General features: G+C 36.6%; 4 protein-coding genes and 1 pseudogene across 5 annotated transcripts; 3 read left to right on the top strand and 2 right to left on the bottom strand.

Moving 5' to 3' along the window:
- LOC104723232 (peroxisomal (S)-2-hydroxy-acid oxidase GLO5) lies at positions 738-3,489 on the bottom strand. 2 transcript variants are annotated; one of them, XM_010441564.2, is made up of 12 exons: positions 3,394-3,489; positions 2,997-3,149; positions 2,770-2,894; positions 2,540-2,586; positions 2,381-2,458; positions 2,182-2,306; positions 2,033-2,099; positions 1,884-1,946; positions 1,725-1,794; positions 1,521-1,621; positions 1,321-1,425; positions 738-1,110 (listed from the first exon to the last, which is right to left on the bottom strand). In XM_010441564.2, the coding sequence occupies exons 2-12, from the start codon at positions 3,131-3,133 to the stop codon at positions 922-924; spliced, it is 1,107 nt and encodes a 368-aa protein (XP_010439866.1). In that variant the 5' UTR covers positions 3,134-3,149; positions 3,394-3,489; the 3' UTR covers positions 738-921. The 2 variants fall into 2 exon arrangements, with proteins under 2 accessions (XP_010439866.1, XP_010439867.1); XM_010441565.2 differs by lacking the exon at positions 3,394-3,489 and adding an exon at positions 3,292-3,365.
- LOC104723231 (protease Do-like 5, chloroplastic) lies at positions 4,060-5,938 on the top strand. The gene is made up of 8 exons (XM_010441563.2): positions 4,060-4,446; positions 4,541-4,678; positions 4,762-4,824; positions 4,917-5,006; positions 5,105-5,227; positions 5,330-5,417; positions 5,493-5,567; positions 5,679-5,938. The coding sequence occupies exons 1-8, from the start codon at positions 4,156-4,158 to the stop codon at positions 5,783-5,785; spliced, it is 975 nt and encodes a 324-aa protein (XP_010439865.1). The 5' UTR covers positions 4,060-4,155; the 3' UTR covers positions 5,786-5,938.
- On the bottom strand, positions 5,829-6,974 carry LOC104723230. Its single transcript, XM_010441562.2, has 2 exons — positions 6,881-6,974; positions 5,829-6,446 (listed from the first exon to the last, which is right to left on the bottom strand). The coding sequence occupies exon 2, from the start codon at positions 6,411-6,413 to the stop codon at positions 6,078-6,080; it is 336 nt and encodes a 111-aa protein (XP_010439864.1). The 5' UTR covers positions 6,414-6,446; positions 6,881-6,974; the 3' UTR covers positions 5,829-6,077.
- LOC104723229 lies at positions 7,171-9,877 on the top strand (annotated as a pseudogene).
- LOC104723228 (F-box protein At4g18380-like) lies at positions 11,815-13,780 on the top strand. The gene is made up of 2 exons (XM_010441561.2): positions 11,815-13,213; positions 13,366-13,780. The coding sequence occupies exon 1, from the start codon at positions 11,922-11,924 to the stop codon at positions 13,179-13,181; it is 1,260 nt and encodes a 419-aa protein (XP_010439863.1). The 5' UTR covers positions 11,815-11,921; the 3' UTR covers positions 13,182-13,213; positions 13,366-13,780.

The raw sequence follows: 21,512 nt of genomic DNA, 5'->3' as shown, positions 1-21,512 counted from the left end.
GTGGTATTAAGTGAATCCACGTCTGTATAAACTAGTTAATACTATATAGATACTATATTGCAAAGCGTATATGGTGGCCATAGAGTCGATATGTACGTATATATGTCTATATTAATGGACACAATCGGTGGGATTGTCAGATGAATGTATGACGATGATGTCATGGACCTCATGGTATTTACAAACGTTGCATGGTTAATGTTACACGTACGTTGTAACCATTTCGTTTTATCCGAATTATTTGGTCCAAAATTGTTGTTATCTGTTGATGGTCGTCACGTAAAACAAATAGTTTATACAGTGAAGGTACACACCCATATATTTCATCAGTTCTGTTATGTTCCATATATGTAGTTCCATATCAGAAACGTCTCGAAACTACGTTTATTAAAAAAAATAATAATAACAATTATAAATCATGCAAAAAGTCAAAGTTGTATTTGGAGGAATAAAAAAGATTTGAATTCTGATGCCTTATAAAATATTGAGGTTGTAAAATATTGTATAGTAAATCAACATATTGAGGTTGAAGGAAGCTATTTATTGTTACTATAATATATATATATATATATATATATATATATGTAGTAATGGAGCTATTTGTTGCTAATATATTTTTCTACACAAATAAAAGTAACTAAACTTATATTTTACAAGAAAATCACAATCTTAACTCTTAAGTTCAAATCCGAGTACTCAATTATGAAGCACTAGTGCTAGTCCCTCAACTTACATAGTACTTTTACCATCATGAATTTATTTATTGAACTTAAGCTACAAATCTCATATCCAATTATTTTACTTAATGAAAATATTCAATTATAAAGTTGGATGGGAATACATTATTGGATCACAAATTCAAACATCCATCTCTCTTTTCATTTCTCTGATGACCTTTAAAAGAAGTGAATAAGATGATCCCTACAGCTTGGCCGGGAGGTAATGAGGAGTGTCCCAATCAGTCTTGATGTGGTTTCGACTGATCTCTCTCAGAGAACAGCAGCCACTAAGTGCCATTGTCAGCTCAAACTCGTCTCTTAGCATTTGCAGCATCTTTCTCACTCCCGCTTCTCCATCCGCTGCAAGCGAGAACAAGCTCGGCCTCCCAACCTAATCGAACAAAAGTACAATACAAAAACAGCGGTTATGTTTGGGTTTGTTTTGAATATTTTATAATTTTGAGGCACAATGTGAAAAAGAGGTAAAAAAGGGTTACTCCAATAAAAATTAATAATGAAGGGATCAAGTTGAAAAGGATAAGAGCAAAACAGGGGATACTACAAGAGCTAAGTAAGAGTATGTGATGAAGAATGAACTTACAAAGACACCTGAAGCGCCAAGAGCCAAGGCCTTAAAGACATCGGTTCCACGGCGAACCCCACCGTCAAGAAAAACTGGTATCCGACCCTCCACGGCTTTCACTACCTGCGATTTTTGCTCGATTGATCAACAAAGAAAGCTGAAACCTTTATTTGAAAACAGTTTATACTATAAATCCACTTAAAAGTTAGAAGGACAACCTCTTCCAGGGCCATGATAGTTGCAGGGACATAATCGAGCTGACGAGCTCCGTGATTAGAGACTATTATCCCTGCAGCTCCATATTCAACAGCAACTCTTGCTGCCAAAATTTCAAATGATCAGAGTTAGTTTTCTAATCATTATGAAACTTATAAGTAAACGTTTAATGCATATTTTTATCATTCTTAGTACTGTTTTCTTACCATCCTCAGCTGTAATAACACCCTTGACAAGAATTGGCAAGCTTGTGATAGATTGTAGCCACTTTATATCCTGTAAGAAAAGAACAGACAGCGAGATTATTATGTACATGAATCTTGGTGGGCAATAAAGAAAGAGTTGATCTTGTTCCATATTCTGACCTTCCAACTTAGTGACTGATCAACTTGACCAGCAACATATGAAGCTAGCCCTGAGTCATCAGTCTGCAATTTTCAACAGAGCAAAAAACAAGTATTAGTATTGAGCTATTAGATCGAATTCAAGTTTGTTATATGTCTTATCTTATAACCTTGACTATTTTCCCAAGATCCAACCCTTCGAAGTTCTTCAACGTAAGACCTCGAGGAAGCGCAAATCTGCAAGATAATATCCATCAAGAACACCAAAAGATCGAACAAACCAAATTGGTTTGATGTGATGGTGTGAAGTTTCATTCACCTGTTTTTGATGTCGGATTCTCTTCTTCCAAGCCTTGGAGTATCAACGGTAAGAGCGATCGCTTTAAATCCAGCTTCTTCAGCTCTTTTTACAAGCTGTCTTACCACATTTCTATCCTTATACACCTGAATCAAGAGAACAAACAGTCCATTCAAAGCCAAATATTCAAAAGAACAACTAGAACTATCTGGAAACTTACATAAAGTTGGAAAAAACGAATCCCGGGTCCTGTGGAAGCAACTTCCTCAACACTACAAGTAGCCCATGACGATAATGTCTGAAAACATCAAAGAATACAGAACATGACATAAAGTAGATATCCAAACAAGTGAAAGGGACAGAGACAAAGAATCAAAACCATAATTGTTCCAGCAGCAGAAGTAGCTCTCGCGGTTGCAAGCTCACCTACAACGATAATAAAACCACTTCCCATAGTGAGCCCAAGATCTTTAACAATCTAAGCTACGAACATCAGATAAAGTTACTCTAAACCAAAGTCTTGTTCTTGACAAGAGAAGAGACCTCAAGATTGTCTTTTGGTTACACACATTTACACAACTCTGGAAAGAAAAACTTGCTATTACTTACCATCAGGATGGGCCATTTTCTGCATAGCAGTAGGAGCAATCATGATCGGCATAGAAATGTTAAACCCTAAAACCGTAGTGCTCACGTCAATCTTGCTAACATCGATAAGAATCCGTGGCCTAAATCTGTTTTCCAACTCATAAAACAAACACAAACGATTGAATTCCCCCAAAATAAACTAAAAAGAGATATATTTTTTTGTTGTGTTGAATTGTTGTTTGTCTTACAAGATCCTAGAGAAAGCGTTTCGGTTCTCCTGAAGCGTCCATTGATCCTCAGCACCTGATGCATAGTAATCATAAACCATCTTTGGTAATTTCTCCTTTGCTATCTTCTCATATTCCATCACGTTTGTTATCTCCATTATTTTTTTTTGTTTCCTGTCACGAGAAGTTATATGATTATCAAAATCAACTTCTAAAAAATTCCAGAATTCAAGAATCAGAAACCAAAAGATGAGACTGACACTAAAAAAGATCAATCAACACTTCAATAGTAATCAACGAATAATAAAAATCTAACCCAGATTCTAAAATTCACAGGATCTTGACTCGTTGGATTATCGATTAAAATCCAACAATCAAATGAACGATCATGAACGAGAAAAAGTAACAGAGAGCGTACCTTAGAGGTCTAGAGAGCGACTTTGGTCTTCTCGTGAAGGTGGCGAAGAAAAAAATGTTTTTGTTAATTGAATATTCCTAATATGGATACACTCTTAAGTCACAAAGAGACATACGTCTCTGTGTGTATTTGTCAGTTGTGATGGGTCCGCGTTTCCAAGAAACACACTAGGCTTTTTTATAATTTTACCAACATTAGTTAATAAGACCCATTATCAATATTCAATAACATCTATAACCAAATTACTCATTTGTGTTTTTGGCCCCAGTTTTGTGAATTGAGTGTTGTTGAAGCAATGTTGATCTCTAAATGTTATGTACAAGTATTAAACAAAGAACATCTCTATGGATTCATTCATGTAGCTTTCTTCAAAGCTCACTCCCACGACCCACCTTTTCTGACCAAAAGAAAACATATGAGATGGTTAAGTTAAATTAATGAATCATCCTCTGTGAGTCAATCGTCACACGGAGTCACAGAGCAACAAGAGTCTCTGCACAAGATGCATGCATATAGCTAGTAGTAATCAATCATGAACCAATCTATCTAAGTATTTTAAGTCACTGTGTGTAAACATATGTATGTGTGTGCTTGTCACGTGACGATGGTTAATACATCCTCAAATGAATCCGGTTAACAAATTGTTCAACTAGAACCAAACCGAAATTTACTCTCTCTGTCTCTGCCTTATCATCATCTCTGAGTGGAAGCTTGAGTGAGAGAGCCATTGTAGGAGCGCTCCGAGAAAAGGAAGAAGAAGCCATGTCTATTGCTCTTGCTTCTTCCAAAGCTTTTTCGTCAATCTTCTATACTGTAGCTCCAATTAACCGGTCGAATTTTGTGTTAGCTTGCTCCGGTTCGAATCATATAGACGTCGTTGATCGGAGAAGAAGAAGAATCGTCATCTTCGGTTCGAGTTTGGCTCTCGCGTCGACTCTGCTTGGTTCCAATTTACAGATACTACCGGTGGAATCTGCGATCGCAATGGAGAAATTGAAGGAGAAAGAAGATGAGCTTGAGGAAGAAGAAGATAGAAATGTCAATCTCTTCCAGGTTTTGCCTTAATTGTTCCTTCAAAAGCTTTGTTTTTTTTTTTTGTCACTCTGGTTTGAAAAGATTCACAATTTTGCTTTCTTTTTTTTTGCAGAAAACTTCGTCGTCTGTTGTTTACATAGAAGACATTGAGCTGCCCAAAACGTCTTCTGGTGATTTTACTAATGATGAGGAAAATGCAAAGATTGAAGGCACAGGTTCAGGCTTCGTTTGGGATAAGCTTGGTCACATTGTAGGAAAAACTACCTCCATCTGTTATGTTTCTGTGTTCTGAAATCCTTGAAGAACTAAAAGCTTGTTTCTTGTACAATGTAGGTAACAAACTATCATGTCATTGCCAAGTTAGCTACAGATCAGATTGGTTTACAACGTTGTAAGGTCTCCATCTTCTTTATTTCAATAGTAGCTTAAAAATCACAAAGCCATGTCAAGTAAGTTACGAAGCAATCACAGTTTGGTTGTTTGTGTAGGTGTCTCTAGTTGAGGCTACAGGAACAAGATTCACCAAGGACGGGAAAATTGTGGGTCTTGATCCAGATAATGATCTAGCTGTGTTGAAGGTATATTCTAAGCCAATGATGTGGAACATATATTCAGACCATTTGAGTCATACTTGTATAGTCCTTTTTTTTTAAACTATTGTTCTATATATATCCAGATTGAAACCGAGGGTCGCGAACTAAATCCAGTTGTTCTTGGTACCTCGAATGACCTACGCGTAGGTCAAAGTTGCTACGCGATTGGGAACCCATATGGATATGAAAACACCTTGACAATAGGGGTAAGAGTAATAAGAAAGATCCTGAGTTTGTATTCATATAGACACTCTGAAGTCTAAAGATTTCACATGAAAGTGGATTTGTTATCATGGGGCTCTTTGTAGGTAGTGAGTGGGTTGGGAAGAGAGATACCTTCACCTAATGGGAAGAGTATTCGAGAAGCTATCCAAACAGATGCTGATATTAACTCAGGTAATTCACAAACATGTCTATCAATTTTCTCATCCCATTTTAGTTATTTGAAACTCACAGATTTTGGTTATATAGGTAATTCTGGAGGGCCATTGCTTGATTCTTATGGCCATACTATAGGCGTGAACACTGCAACGTTCACCCGAAAAGGTGAAATATGATCTTTTACCAAATCTAAGAACATAACCATAACTCTGTTCTTTGATTCGATGCTTTTGTCGACATGCATAACATAGAAGTGATTAATTTTTTTTGTTGCAGGAAGTGGTATGTCTTCCGGTGTGAACTTTGCTATTCCCATTGACACAGTTGTCCGAACAGTACCCTACCTCATTGTGTATGGAACAGCTTACAGAGACAGATTCTGAAGAATAACAAAACATCTTCTTGTTGTTGATAATACAATATAAGAAGTTTCAGACTTTCTGTCTTCTAAATGTAAATACAAAAAATTTCCAAAAGAGTTTCCAATGCATGTATGTATACATATAACTTCACAATAACATGTGAATCATTGATCATACACGGACATGGAATATAGTTTTTGACTTTGGGCATAATGAAGAGACTACATCCAAGATGAGAAGAAGACTATTATTGGTTACAACATTGATGAGAAATTTGGAAAGATTCTCTCATAAAGTCTCAACAGAAGCTCTACTATTTCAGCTGAATCAATGAAAGCTGTTCCTCGATAGAACAATCGACATGGCAAGACGTCCTGCAAGAGGAAGGGATTAAGATCATACCGAGACAACGCTGTTCAGTAGGTGAAGGAGACGATCTTCTTATGCTTCGGTACTCAACAGTGTCTTGGAGAATAATGTTTCCTTGCTTGTCAATACAATGGAAATTGCCAAGGAAGAATCTCCCGTCTTTGGTTCCTACTAGCATCTGACGGAACAAGAGCTTCTTCACTCGTGCAATCGGAGATAGATCCGACCCTTCAGAGGTCGACGCAACAACGTTGGTGCTTCTCTCTGCTTCTTGTTCCATTCCCAACAACTGGCTTCTTACTCTTGTTATATGCTTAATAAACCAAAAACAAGCTTAAACATCAATAACACAAAATGGGAACAATCAACTTTATGAAGAAACAGAGTAACATTAGAATCTTATAGATGTAGTTAACCAAAGTTCTAAACTTTTTAACACCCATTGTTTGAAACTCTTAGATTTATCTGGTTCTTGGCTGTTGGCTCAATCATTCAAACAAGGCTACTTCAGAATCTCAAAAGTCTATATAGATAACACATATGAACCAAAAGCCAATCAATTTTCCCAGGAGAAATCCTAATTTCACAACTTTCGAGTCTAGCGATGCAAGCAGAAGTGCGGAAAAAAAAAAATAATAATAATAAGAGTTTCACATTGATGAAGTAAATTCAAAACTGAGGGTACCGAAAAATCCTCAATGCCCTTACACACGAATAATAAGAGGGAATTGGGGATAAAGATCAAACCTTTAGGGCTTTCTTACTTTGGTTCTTGATTACAGAGTTTTTTCTTATTGTTAAGTTAAAGACCGAGAGAGAGGAGAAGAAAGCTCAAAAACAAAAAAAAGGCTTTGTCTACAAAATTACAGTTTGGTCATTGTACTTTTAAAATATTTTGTTTTATAATTTTTAACTTTTTATGTCAATTTACGCCCTGTGGTCAATAATCGAAAACAACTCAATCTTTTGCACGAAATTGGGTTCTTATTAGTCAATTAAAAGATAACGTGACCAATTCGAAAATAAATAAAAACACAGGTTTGGTCTTAACCGAAGATATCTTATTATTCTTCCGTTATCATCTTCCGAAGGGCTTTCTCCGACCGATCTCAAAAGTTGTTTCTGTTCACCTCGAAGAATCTCTGTATGAAAATCTCTCCCATTGCCTTTACTAACCCTTTTTTTAGATACTTTCGAATGTCTTGTGACCTTCAAAGTTGAACACTTTTGCCACTTTGATTTCGTCTAGTTTCACCCGATTTCAACAATTCTCGGACTTGAATTAGTCTTAAATCTCAATTGTTCTTAGAAAAAGTTTGTTCCTTTGCGTGCTTTTCAATCAGCATTTGATCTTAATCTGTTTCCAGGTTCTAAATCTTTTGACACTAACAATGGTTGAGCGCAAGAAACGGAAACAAAATCAAAGAAACAACAATGAGGGCAAGAGGAATCAAAAGAGACGAGTTTCACATAATAATAATAATAATGAAAATATCAATAGAGATGAGCTTGTGATTGACAGAATCTCATGTCATATTGATGTCGTTGGAGGTGTTATAGGTAAGAGTGGTAAAGTCATAAATGGTATTAGGCATGAGACGAAAGCCAAGATCAAAGTTTTTGATCAGTTACCTGGTTGCAACGAAAGAGTAATCACAATCTATTGAGAAAAGATGAAGAAATCGACATTATAACCGAGCCTCTTTGTAGTGCACAAGATGCTCTTATTAGAGTCCATGATGCAATTGTAGCTAGTGCTGGGGAGAACACTAAGAATAATAAGATGGATAGAGATGATAAGATGGAATGCCGTATTTTAGTACCCTCTAGTCAATGTTCTAGTGTGTGTGATTGGTAAGGCTAGTTCGAACATTAAGAGGATTAGAAGTAGAACTCAAGCTAGTGTTAAGGTTGTCTCGAAAGATGTTTCGGATCCTTCACATGCTTGTGCTATGGAATATGACAATATTGTTGTGGTTAGTATCTCAATTTTTTACCTGTTTGTAGCTATTTTTTATTGATGTTTTCAGTCTTTTCTCTATCATTTAGATATCTGGTGAGTCTATCGCTGTTTCTGCAATCATGTACAATATCAGTGCTCGTGAACAGATTCCTCTAGATTCAACCAGCCAAGATGTTGTTACAGCTAGTAGTTTAGTTTCATCAGATCTTTTTCATTCTGTTTACTCAAATCAGAATCATATTCTTCAGCACAAGGCGGGTGTTACGTTCCGTCATATTTCAGTGCACTACATGTATCTGACTTTCAAGGTTATGCAGTGACCGCTACATCTCTCCCTGTTGTGACTCATGGTTTTGGCGGGTCTTCCAGAACAGAAGAGCTGGTTTTAAAAGTGTTGTGTCCTTTGTCCAATGTTACTCGTGTAATCGGGAAAGGAGGATCAACCATCGAAAGAATAAGAGAAGCAAGCGGTTCTCGTAATTTGAGGTTAATGACTGAATAACAAAGTGTGGTGATGATGAGTGTGTTATCATTGTCACTGCTACTGAGGTTTGGTTCTGCTTTTTTATCTTTATTTTTAGAAGTCATGGAGGTATTGTTTTGTTGTTTGAGTACTTTGCCTTTTTGTGTGTTTTTTCTTCAGTCTCATGATGATACGAAGTCTATGGCTGTTGAAGCTGTTCTTCTTCTGCAAGGGAGTATCAATGATGATGATGCAGAAAAAGTTAAGATGCAACTACTTGTTCCTTCTAAGGTTATGATAAGCTTAGAAGGGTGTATGTGAGGCGTGCGAGGACACGTGTTGGGGACCACACGCATGAAGAGATTCAAAATTTAAATTGAAGAAAGAAGAAAGATATTTTAGCTTTTATAAATATTTGTAACAAACTCTGCAATAGTATAAATAAGGGACTCTCATTGTTTAGAGAGGTATGTTGAATGTTTGTGAAAGTCTCGTATGTGAGATTGTGGAATTGAGCTAGTGCTGTGCTAGTGTTCGTTCCTCTCTTGTATTCCTCTTTCGTTATCAATAAAGTATCGGAGTTTCTTCTTTATCAGGTTATTGGATGCGTTATAGGAAAAAGTGGCTCGGTCATAAACGAAATAAGGAAAAGGACCAATGCCAATATCCATATCTCGAAAGGGAATAGAGATGACCGCGTTGAGGTTATAAAATCCTTAATAAAATTTCTAAAATCTTGTTTTCTTCTGTTGCTTTGTATTCAAGTTGTTTATTATATCCATTAGGTATTGGGTGAAGTCAGCAGTGTGAGAGATGCTCTCATTCAGATTGTTCTAAGACTTCGAGAAGATGTTTTAGGAGATAGAGAGTTAGAGATGACTGTGTTTCTGCTAGGAAACTTCCTGCAAGGTCTGATAATTATAGTTTCTTCTCGGGTAGTAGTAGTAGTGCGGGTTATACACTTCCGTCGTTCATGTCTGAGGCTTCTACAAGTGGATTCCATTGTCATGGTTATGGAAGCTTACCGGTAAAGTCACTTTCTGCTGAATCTCTTGTGATCAATTCCATACTCGTGACTTAGATTTTAATAAACAGGCATAAGATAACGATTTTGGATATCACTTGGTCCATAGTCATACTCATTTGGACGGTAAGTTAGCAAACTAAAAACTAAGAAGTTGGCTTCTCTCTTTATCATTTTAGACTCTTTTTTCTCTGTAAATGATCTTTCTTTGTTTATAGATTGCCATCTTCATCTTCTGTTCTTGAGATTCTAATCCCGGCTAATGCAATGAGTAAAGTTATGGGCAAAGGAGGATGCAATTTGGAAAACATAAGAAGGGTCTGTTTATGAAATCTTTTTTGATAATCATTATTTTGGTTTTCTCTTCTTCTTTGATTTGGCAATAAACCTCGCTATATCTCTCTCCTTCAGATATCAGGAGCGTTGATAGAAATTTCTGATTCTAAAACTTCACATGGTGATCACATTGCTCTCCTATCCGGTACACTTGAACAGATGCATAGTGCAGAGAACTTGTTCCAAGCTTTTATTATGTCCACTTGAAAAAAAAAATATAGTTTTAGGATATACCATTGGACCGAGATGAAAATATTTTGCTTTTTGCTTAATTATCAATATATTAACGTAATCAAATATGTATATGTTTGTGTTGAGCACATGTACATATATAGTATATAATATATGATTGATTCTTTTGTTGGCTTCCCCAATTTATAATATTATGTACGATCATAACAAGAAAGCTTAATAATTCTGAGAAATAATAGTAGTTAGATGATCTGGAAATCGTGTAACGAATATATATTTAGCTGGATTTATTAATATGTAGTTTTCTTGAATTATGATGATGATGCAAGAGTGTTGTTATTTAGGATTAGGACGGAAGAATCTTAGATGTTTCATGATCTTTTTGTTTCTCTATTTTTTAAGAGTTATGTTGCTGTTTTTGCATTTAATAGTCACATGTTTCTCTGTTGTACTCCATTATGTTGCATCATTTTCTATATTTTATCATTTACTTTTCTACCTATAAATTTTATCCCACACCAAAATTTTACTTCTTTTTTAAAAAAAAGACTTTGAGCTTTCATTTTTACTTCTTTTTTTTTTTTGACAATCACTTTCATTTTTACTTCTTTTATACCCGTTTTAAGAAATTTACAGTAGATTGAATTTGTCAAGAAGAATAAAATCCAAATGAGAAAAAGGTGAGTACGTACAATGTAAGATAAAGAATGTGAAAGTCGATGGATGATCTTGTACGGACGGATGATGCGGCGTTTTTACGACGAAGATGAAAGGTGGAACCCGGCGGGGCGTGCGAATTAAGAATAGACACATGACACGACGTGCATGTGAGACCAACCAATATCTGCGGCTAGCATTTTTTTACTTCCTTGCTAAGTCTCTTCCTTCCCCCGTATTGATTGATTTTGATTCAGATCTAAATCAATGCTCTGTACTGTGCTATTTCTGATTTAACACATGACTTGTCCGATGCACTTTCATTCATATCTTGTTCTCCCCAATAGGCAGCAATATTATCATCTCAAGTTATATTATTAAATCACATTGACGTTGATTATAGTAAAATACTTAACAAGCTGTGCAGAGAACATTGTAATATTGTATCATCCTAAAAGTATTTTACCAACTCATGTAATGTAATAGTAACTTGCATACGATTAGACCACTATAGGCAAATCCAATTCATTCTCAACAAATGACCTAATACAGATTTATATCATGTGGTACAGCTAAGTCGAAAATCAGTTATTGAGTGAGCGTATATTATAATAATACAGTCCATATTCCATATCATGCGAATGAATCATCTTCGTATAAAATTACTATATAACTGTATCTTCTCATCTAATCCATATTTGATTATTGAATACCCACGAAGCCTTAATTACAATAATTTGCTGTACAGAATAAATAATTACACAGTTATATAAAAAATACGATCGTCTAGCTTACTAGGGTCTATTCTAATATCGTCGTTGTTGTAATTTCGCTTTTAAAAATTTTTGGCTATTGGAAATGAGTGGTGGATATCGTTAACGTGTGTTTGGATTTTACTGTTTTAAATAAATTCACTTGTGAATTCTTTCTAATCATTTAATAATTCTCCTGATTAAACTAATCAAAATCTCTTCACGCGTCTCACGCGCTTAATATATTTTATTCATATATTTCCTTCTTCAAACTACAGACAAAACCAAAAAAAAACACAAAGTGGGTTCTGTCTATTTTTACACCTTCCCATTTTACATCCCATTTTTTTTCCCTCTGTAGCTAGATTCCTTCCACAAACCTCTCTCTCTCTCTCTCTCTAATGCTCTTTTATCTTCTTCTTCTCCACAAAGATCTGATTCTCTTCTTCTCTCCCTCTCTCTCTGAAATGGCGATAACTCTCCGTTCATCAGATCCACTTTCACGTATCCATCCCGAACCAAAACAACAAATCGACCACTTCGATCACCTCCCGGACTCAATCCTCCTCCTCATCCTCAACAACATCGGCGACGTCAAATCCCTAGGTCGTTGCTGCGTCGTCTCCAAAAGATTCCATTCTCTGATCCCTCAAGTCGAAAATGTCGTCGTTCGCGTCGACTGCGTTATCTCCGACGACGACTCTTCATCTCTCGTCTCTGACAAGCCTCGATCCGTTGCTTCCGTCGCCGCTACTCCTTTCTTCGCCATCTTTCGTCTCGTGATCAAGCCGTTACAAGCTTTGGGACAGTTCCTTAAACGCTCAGGTTCTTCTTCCTCTTCACCTTCTTCAGCGTCTTCTTCAGCTTCGTCGTTGTTGATTAGTGGTGGTATTGGTGGAGATGATGGTGAGATTGAACAAGGAGGCGTGACGCATCATTCTCCAACTCAGGTTTTGAAAAACTTCGATGAGCTTCGCTTCCTTCGAATCGAGCTTCCTAGTGGTGAATTAGGGATAGATGATGGTGTTCTGTTGAAATGGAGAGCTGAGTTTGGTTCCACGCTTGAGAATTGTGTGATCCTCGGTGCTTCCTCTGTCATCCCCGCGACGAACTCTGTTGATCTTGGTACCAGTAACAACAATAACAACAACAACAACAACAACAACAACGCCGTGGTGGTGGAAGATAACGGAAGTATACCTGAATCGTTTTATACAAACGGAGGGCTTAAGCTTCGTGTTGTATGGACTATAAGCTCTTTGATTGCTGCATCTGCGAGACATTACTTGTTGCAGCCTATAATAACAGAGCATAAGACGCTTGATAGCTTGGTGCTCACGGATGTTGATGGCCAAGGAGTGTTGTGTATGAATCGAGATCAGTTGGAAGAGTTGAGGGTGAAACCGTTGTCAGCTTCTTCGGCTTCTAAGAGGACTCTCGTACCTGCTTTGAATATGAGACTTTGGTATGCTCCTACTTTGGAATTGCCTGATGGGTCGGTGTTGAAAGGAGCTACCCTTGTGGCGATTAGACCCAGTGAGTCCAAGAAAGATGCCTGTGATGTTTCTTGGGTTTCTTCTGCGTTTGATGAGCCTTATGGGGTTGCTGCTAAGATGCTTGTTAAGAGACGGACTTATTGTCTTGAGATGAATTCGTTTTAAAAGCTGAGAGATTTCACAAAGCCGGATCTGAGGTATGAATTGTGCATGGAAATGCTCTGTTTATGTATCAATTGTGAGATCAAGGGCCTAGTAGTAGTATTAGTCCTGAATTGGTTTATGTGCCTGTTTTAAATGATAAGTTTCATTGTCACAACCTAATTCTTGGTTCTTCCTTGTTTAATAGGTGAATGAATCACAAAGGGCTAGCCAGGTTTTGAAAGAGAGACAACTACAATGCATAAAGATCAGTTTTGTATTAAGTGTGACTAATGATGCTAGATTCATCAATGCTATATGGTCTTGGTCTCTTGGAAGCTTCGGATTCCGATCTGCTTGGATGGACACCGGAAACCGCACTCGCTGGCTGCTTTTGTTTCAGCTCGCAAAGCAATCTCGTGCAAGAAGAGCTAGTTTTTTTAGCTTATAAAATCTTCAATGTGCCTTTTTTTTCTTTTTCTTTCATTATGTGAATATTATTTGTAGGTAAGAGATACAGTTGCTTTGCTTTCTCCTTCCTTGTCTTTGTATACTTCTTCTTCTCCCAAGTTGTTAAATAAATAATATTGAGCAATGTAATGTAAGTACTTTATTACTTTTTACCATATAAGGTAATTTCGTTGGCCAACTGAAAAAAAATTGGTGTTCTTACTTGGTCGTAGTTCCTCTAATTTTAAATATACTAGAAAACTACCGTTCAGCCTAACAAATAAACCACCACATTCGTACGGTACTGGAAGCAGTTACCAGCTATAAAGATACGCTTAAAAGCTCCTTTATTTTTAGTAGTAGTATTTTTCTTTTCTCGGAACTACATATGAATAAAATAGAGATGGTAATTTCACTAATTCTTATGTTATCCTAATTAATATGAATCTTTGTTTTCCCAAATTATGGTTTAATTTCATAAAAAGATGAATATGTGATGTAAAATTAGATAGAGATATATACAAAAAATATATAGCTAAAAATACTAATAATTTTAGAAAGTATTACATAAATATCAAAATATTTAAATTTAAGTATCCTTGGCAAAAGCTGAAATACGTCATCTAATTTACCTCATTTAAATCAATAAGGTATCTTTTTTTTTTTACTGGAAATGTTGTCAAAAATATTTTTAACTTTTTATTTATTGATAGATTCAACCTTTCGACTCAACAGTCGTTACAAAAACGGAGAATAAACTGAAGCACTGCCATTTATTTATTTTTATTTTTTTTTGTTGACCATTGGACCACAACTGACCGGCCCATTCGCCAAATGTCTACATTCGTAGGAAGCAGAACTCGATCTCTGGTGTGATGGTGCCTTCTACAAATGGACTTACCTCCTGCCACTGCACTAAGACCATCTTCAATGGATTTCCCTATTTTTCCTCTATAATAGAAGAACTCTATAATAAATGTGAGTTTTACTTCAATCCACCTCTATTCTCACCTCTAAAATAGAGATTACTATTTTTATAGAGGAACCTTTATAAAAAAAAATAAAGTCCCTCTATAAATAGAGGAAAAAATAGCAATCTCTATTATAAAAGTGAGAATAGAGGTGTGTTAGAGTAAAACTCACCTCTATTATAGAGTTTCTCTATTATAAAGGCAAAAATAGAGGACCATTGGAGATGCTCTAAGGTCACTTCACTCACTGCCATTTATTTTTTATTTAAACGTTTAATACATCTTCTTTTTTTATTAGAATAAACTTACCTCATTTATTTAGATTTTATTTGTAACATGCATTAAAACTATGGACAACCATAAATGCAAGTGCAAGTATTATTACTTGTGCAAGTACCCACTGTTCCCCTCTTTTCAACTTAAACTTAGGATGCGCTCCGCACCTGGCCAAACAACGGTCATTGTTACATTGCCCGGGTTTTTGGTCAGGTAAAGGCTCAAAACACAACCATTTTGTTAGGTTTTTTTCTCTTTTTTGCGATATATCATCCACCAATCCTATTATTGTTGTACATAAAACATGAATTATAAGTTATTTAATTTTTAAAAAGAATTATTTTTGTCTTGGAAAAATAGATACTTTGAACAGATTAAAAGTAAGAATAAGAGATTTATTTTTTTTTGTTAAATTGATAAGAGATTTAATAAGAAATTGTTTTGAGGATGAACAAACAATAAAAAAAAAAGAATAATAGTAAAAAATAGGTCAAATCAGATTATAACACAATACTTCTTCTTAATATATGACCATCTATATTTATAAATAAAAAATCAACAAAATAGGCGAAAGTATCACAAAAATTCTTTTTGGGTATCAGTTTCTAGGTATATTATGGAATATTTGTAACAGAGCTAAACTCATTATAATAAATTCAGTAGTGAAAAGTAATTACGACACAAATGCTAAAATTAGAAAGTTTTAAATGCCACATATATAAATATTTTATGAATATGACTAAATGTTAAATCAAAATACTAACCTAGGACAGGAATGATGAGAAGAATTAGAATGGTAAATAAGAATGATTTATGCATCTTCGGTAATATAAATGAATTATTTTGTTTTCTTTCTAAAATTGATTGTTTGTTTGAAAATGAACACACACACATATATATATATATGTACAGTATATGAGAAATTGATGAATGTATCACACATTAGAGCATTTCTATTTTAAGCTACCTATCTCCTTAAATTTTGATTCAGATTGCTTAATTAACTGAGATTAAAAAGGCATGAAACTCGCTCTTTCTAAAAAAACTGTTTTCAAATCACCATTTGAATATGAGAATATGTATATCAGAAATATCTGAAAATTCCAATTTAAATTTTCACAAAATTAAGAAAAAAAAAGATATATAAACATACTATTATTTTACAGATATACTAGATAGCACGGGTTGAAATTAATTTTATTTGTATTGTAATTTTTATATAAAATATAATTTTTGTGATTCTTTTTAAAAGTTTTTTTAGATAAAACATTATGCAATAAAATCATATACTAAATATGATGGCTTGAAAAAAAACATCTATTTTGTAAGTTTTATATTGTTAATGATTATAGATAAGTACACGTGCTATAATACTGGTTAAATTTTATTTTATACAAAAAATTTGTATATTTTATATTTTAAAAAAATTAATATGTTGTATTAGTTTATGTATGTAAAGTTATTTCAACAATATATATTCTACATCATGACTTGAATGTCATTATAAGACATAATTTAGTAAATTTGGTTTTTAAAAAGCGAGTTATCATATTATGGGTAATTTAATATATTGCTATACTTTTTGTTTTAATATACTTGGTTTCTTGAAATTCTTTCATATTATAGTGAAATATTATTAACATTGCTATAACAAATCAATCTAGAGTGTTTATAGTTTCTAACTTTATATCAAGTTTCAATATTTTAAAAATATTTCAAAATAAATTATTTAAAGTTTATTATATTATATAAAATTATAAAACTCAACAATAAAATATGAAATTGAATTTAAATATTCAAATTTTGACCTGTTACTTAGTAAAATTTTCAATTCAATAAATATTATTTTTAAAGAATAACATTACTAAAGTTTGAATATTTTATAGACTGAACAAATTGTATTTTTTATTAAAAAATTCAACTTATAGTATATCCAGAAATAAAACTATTTTTAATTAGTATAAATAATATGATAATTTATTTATTTCACAAAATAAAGTCATATATAAAAATGAAAGGTGATGTATAATGATAATTATCAAATTAATATGTTAAGTTAGATATCAAAAGATTTTAATATGGATGAATAATTTAATAAAAGAAATTAATTTGGTAAGTTAGATAATATCAAATGTTTTTTTAGAATATTCTCTTTAAGATTTTCGGAAATAAATTAAAGTTGCACTCACTATTTAACTTGTAACCAATTAATTTATCAACTAATCTATAACCTGTTTGTAACAACTTATTAAAATTATATAGTCTAAAAAAACAATGTTGTGTACTTCCGTTTTATTATAAAGGGGATAGTATATTACAATTATAAGAGTGTCCTCGTGTTTGTATATGTAACATCCGCGAACCGAAATAGTGCATCGACTGATGCAAGGCCGGTTAAGTGCGGACGAGTTTAAGTTAAACATTGCGTTTTGGGCTTAGGGAAAAACTCTTAACTGGAGTTTTGTCTCATTCGGTGAGTTTGGCCGTTTTTGAGAGAAATTAAAAGAGAGAAAAGGTTCCTAAGGGTTCTTGAGCGTTCTTGAGGATTTTGGGTGACTTGAGGAGGTTCCTGTAGAGATCTGTAGCTGGGATCATTCTAGGAGCTTCCTGGAAGTGTTTGTTTGCTTGTGTAAGGTTCAGAATCTTCTTGGCAAAGGTAAGTGCAGGACTATGGCTTATCTAAGTTAGAGCTTCTCTGATATGCTTGTTTATGTGTTGTTAAGCTTGTTAGATGGTTATCTGGGACGTTAGGAAGCTTTCTTGTGGCTTGGGTTCGAGTTTTGTGGTTGCAGGAACAAAGATCAGGCGAGAAGCTTCGGGGAAACACGATGCTCGGCATGTTGAATCGGTCGATGCAAGTGCGAGGACGACGCGTAAAACCTAGAGTTTTTGTGTTATGTCGAGCATGTGTCGGTTGATGCAGTGAGAGTGTCGGTCGATGCATCCCCATGTGGTGTCGGTCGATGCATGTTGGTGTCGGTCGATGCAGAGTCCTGGTTTGTTATTTTGTTGTTTGTTGATTGTTGGTTGATGGTTAGAGATGTCTCTACTGCTTGTGTGTATAGCCCAGTAGATGGGAGGATTGCCTTACTGAGTGTTTATTAAATATTCATGCATTGCAATATGTATTTGTGGTGCAGGTAAAGGCAAAGTGTGATCGTGGAGTCAAGGTAACGAAGAGGAGGATGTTCTAGGAACTCGATTGGATGTTGTCTGGCATTGTTATGTTGCTAGAGTTGGGTCATTAGAAACATTGCTAGGTTGCTGGTTTCATGTTTCCTGATAATTGGTTATTATATTGTTGTTATATTTGGTTATTGGTTATTTTATTATTGGATATTTATTGGATATAGGTATTGTTTATTTCCGCTGTTGGTTGTGGTTGTGGTTAGGTGGCTAGTGGGTATGGGACCACTAGTTGTAGTTATTTTTTATTATTATTTATTTAAAAAATACGGGTCGGATCGTTTCAGTTTGGTATCAGAGCCCTTACGGTTATAGGTTTGTGTTCACTAGGCTTTGTGCTGTAGATGTCTGGGATTGCATATCTTGATTGATTATGTGAGATAGTCAATTGTGTGTGGCATGGAGGCCTAGAATATCCTCTTCGAGCCTACAGTGTGATTCCACGGTGAGTTTTGGTTTTTGTGTTTTTGTATTATGTTAAGATTGCTTGTTAGTCTCTGTTCTTGGAAGTGCAGTGGCTAAAGGTGTTTGAGTTGTTGGTCGTAGACGGGGACGTGGTCGTGGTCATGGTCGGGTGGGTCCCGAGGCCAGCGAGTGTGTGGTCCGGAGTTCCACGAGTAGGTACGTCAGATGGTCGCAAGCGTATCAGGAGGGACCAGAAAGGGTTAGCCGGTGAGCGTGCCGGGGGTGCTGGGAACCCATGTGTGGGGTTGCAGCAGGTGGAGCCCAGGTTCGAGATGATCGCTTGATGGATCTGTTGGCGTACTGTCGGAGCGGTTACCGAGAGGAGTACCAGTGCAGGCTCTAGTTGTGCCGCATGTGGCGGGGTGCAGCCGAGGGCTACGGATGTTGAGGACTTTCCATCTTATGTGAGGAGGATGGAGCAGTGGTAGATGACCGGTGCGAGATTCTTCTTGAGAGGTATCGAGCCAAGAGAGGTGGATAGATGGACATATGTAGTTGGAGCAGGTATTTCTCTGTTTGGTGGGTAATCCAGTTGGATATTAGAAGTTGTGTGGGTAGGTGTATCATTGTAATGTTATACTCGTACCATGGGAAGTACCTTTTGTCGAAAGATGTTTATAGTCTTTAAGGATTGTTTCTCCTGAAGGGATGGTGGATTTCCCAGAATACCGATAGCTCGAGGGGCTGTGGGTTCCGAGAGTAGCAAAGGGGATGATTAGTTCTCCTGATACCGAGATCTTAAGGATTATGGTCCAAGAGTGAGACGGTATAACTCGAAGACGGTGGTCTGAGAGTGAGATCGGTATGGCTCGAAGGTTGCGACCTAAGGGTGGAAGAGTTGGGAGCAAGCTATGCCTAGGACGTGAGTATAAACATAACGACTGATGGTAGACCTCGAGAGAGTGATGGTGGTTTAATCTCGGGTTTTGGATGTGTTGACCAATGGGTCAGGGTTTTATGACTGGAGCGGTCACGAATGAATGGCTGTTGGGCCAGGATTGTGCGGGCGGTGGTGCTGGAGTCCCGAGAAGGGGAATTGCAGCAGGTATGAGCGGAGAAAGGCATGTTTGCCAGATACATAAGTTCACGAGAAGCCTTCATGGTAGGATAAACTAATCGTTGCGACGATGTTGGATGAAGTCCATTGGAGATGGACAAGGTTGCTAGATTCAAGGTTTTGGTAAGCTTGTTGGAGGGAATAAGTCAAGTGGTTTGAGTTAGCAGCCTGCAAAGCATTTGATGCGGTGAATCAGAATATGCGAATGTATGGTACTTGATGATTTGCTGTGGAAAATTGCCAAGTGGAAAAGCTATTTTTGGAATAAGCTATCTTGTGGAAGTTTCCTTAAGAGACAAGTTACTAGAGATTCTTGGACAGGCAAGAGGGGTTGATATTCGAGTGGCGGTGAGTTGATGTCGGCATACTGGATTATTAGTCTGGCAAAACTGAAGAAGCAGCTAGAGGATTTGTTGAGTAATGGATTCATCTGTCCTAGTGTATCATCGTGGGGAGCGCCGATGTTATTTGTCAAGAGGAAGGATGGGAGTTTCCGGATGTGTATTGATTACAGGGGTTGAACCGGGTCACTGTGAAGAACAAGTACCCTCTTCCTAGGATCGATGAGTTGTTGGATCAGTTGAGAGGAGATACTTGGTTCTCCAAGATAGATCTGGCGTCGGGTTATCATCAAATTCCGATAGATGAGGCAGATGTGAGGAAGACTGCATTCAGGACGAGATACATGCATTATGAGTTTGTGGTGATGCTGATTGGGTTGACTAACGCACCAACAGTGTTTATGAGATTGATGAACAGCGTGTTTCAGGAGTTTTTGGACGTGTCTTTCATTATTTTCATCGACGATATCATGGTTTACTCTAAGAGTCCTAAGGAGCATGCAATGCATTTGAGAGTGGTTTTGGAGAAGCTGCGAGAGCAGAAGTTGTTTGCTAAGTTGAGAAAGTGCAGTTTTTGGCAGCGTGAGATGGGTTTTCTGGGTCATATTGTGTCTACAGATGGGGTTTCTGTAGATCCAGAGAAGATACATGCTATCAGGGATTGGCCTAGACCGCAGAATGCCACAGAGATCAGGAGTTTTCTTGGATTGGCAGGTTAATACAGGAGGTTTGTGCAGGGGTTTGCGAGCAGAGCACGTCCTATGACTAAGTTGATAGGGAAGGATGTTCTTTTTGTTTGGTTAGAGGAGTGTGAGGAAGGCTTTGCAAGCCTGAAGGAGATGTTGACTACTGCGCTAGTGTTGGCTTTGCCTGAGCAGGGAGAACCCTATTTGGTTTATACAGATGCATGTAGAGTTGGTTTTTGATGTGTGTTGATGCAACATGGGAAGGTGATTGCCTATGCTTCGCGGCAGTTGCGGAAGCATGAAGGTAACTATCCTACTCATGATTTGGAGATGGGTGATGTAGTTTTTGCCCTGAAGATTTGGAGATCTTATCTTTATGGTGCAAAGGTGCAGATGTTTACAGATCATAAGAGCCTGAAGTATATAGGCACTCAGCCCGAGCTGAACTTGAGCAGAGGCAGTGGATGAAGCTGGTGGCGGATTATGATTTGGAGACAGCCTACCACCCTGGTAAGGCTAACTCGGTTGCAGATGCTCTGAGCCGGAAGAGGGTAGTTTCAGCTCAGGAGCAGGAGATGGAGTCTGTAGTAGGAGAGATCGGTGCTTTGAGTTTGTGTGTTGTTTCTCAGGAACTGTTGGGTTTGGAGGCGATTGATGGAGTAGATCTTCTGAGCAGAGTGCGGTTGGCTCAGGAGAAGGACGTGGGGCTGGTGAATACCTCAAAGGATGTGGATTCAGAGTATCAGGTCTCAGATAATGGTACTATCTTGGTGCACGATCGGATATGTGTGCCCAAGGATGAGGAGTTGAGGCAGGAGATCCTGAGCGAGGCTCATGGGAGCAAGTTTTCTATTCATCCAGGAGCGACTAAGATGTATCGTGATCTCAAGAGGTACTATCATTGGGTCGGGATGAAGAAAGAT

Source organism: Camelina sativa, chromosome 11, assembly GCF_000633955.1.
Source record: "Camelina sativa cultivar DH55 chromosome 11, Cs, whole genome shotgun sequence".
Taxonomy (NCBI): domain Eukaryota; kingdom Viridiplantae; phylum Streptophyta; class Magnoliopsida; order Brassicales; family Brassicaceae; genus Camelina; species Camelina sativa.
This window is presented reverse-complemented; position numbering and strand designations above follow the sequence as displayed.

Bases quoted from the DNA above. Each gene is read 5' to 3' on its own strand.
- LOC104723232 (XM_010441564.2), bottom strand. From the start codon at position 3,133: ATGGAGATAACAAACGTGATGGAATATGAGAAGATAGCAAAGGAGAAA. The intron at 2,100-2,181 runs GTGAATGAAACT...ATTATCTTGCAG, and splicing joins GAATCCGACATCAAAAACAG to ATTTGCGCTTCCTCGAGGTC. The intron at 1,622-1,724 runs GTAAGAAAACAG...AAATTTTGGCAG, and splicing joins TGTTATTACAGCTGAGGATG to CAAGAGTTGCTGTTGAATAT.
- LOC104723230 (XM_010441562.2), bottom strand. From the start codon at position 6,413: ATGGAACAAGAAGCAGAGAGAAGCACCAACGTTGTTGCGTCGACCTCT.
- LOC104723231 (XM_010441563.2), top strand. From the start codon at position 4,156: ATGTCTATTGCTCTTGCTTCTTCCAAAGCTTTTTCGTCAATCTTCTAT. The intron at 4,447-4,540 runs GTTTTGCCTTAA...TTTTTTTTGCAG, and splicing joins GAAATGTCAATCTCTTCCAG to AAAACTTCGTCGTCTGTTGT. The intron at 5,228-5,329 runs GTAAGAGTAATA...GGCTCTTTGTAG, and splicing joins AAAACACCTTGACAATAGGG to GTAGTGAGTGGGTTGGGAAG.
- LOC104723228 (XM_010441561.2), top strand. From the start codon at position 11,922: ATGCTCTTTTATCTTCTTCTTCTCCACAAAGATCTGATTCTCTTCTTC.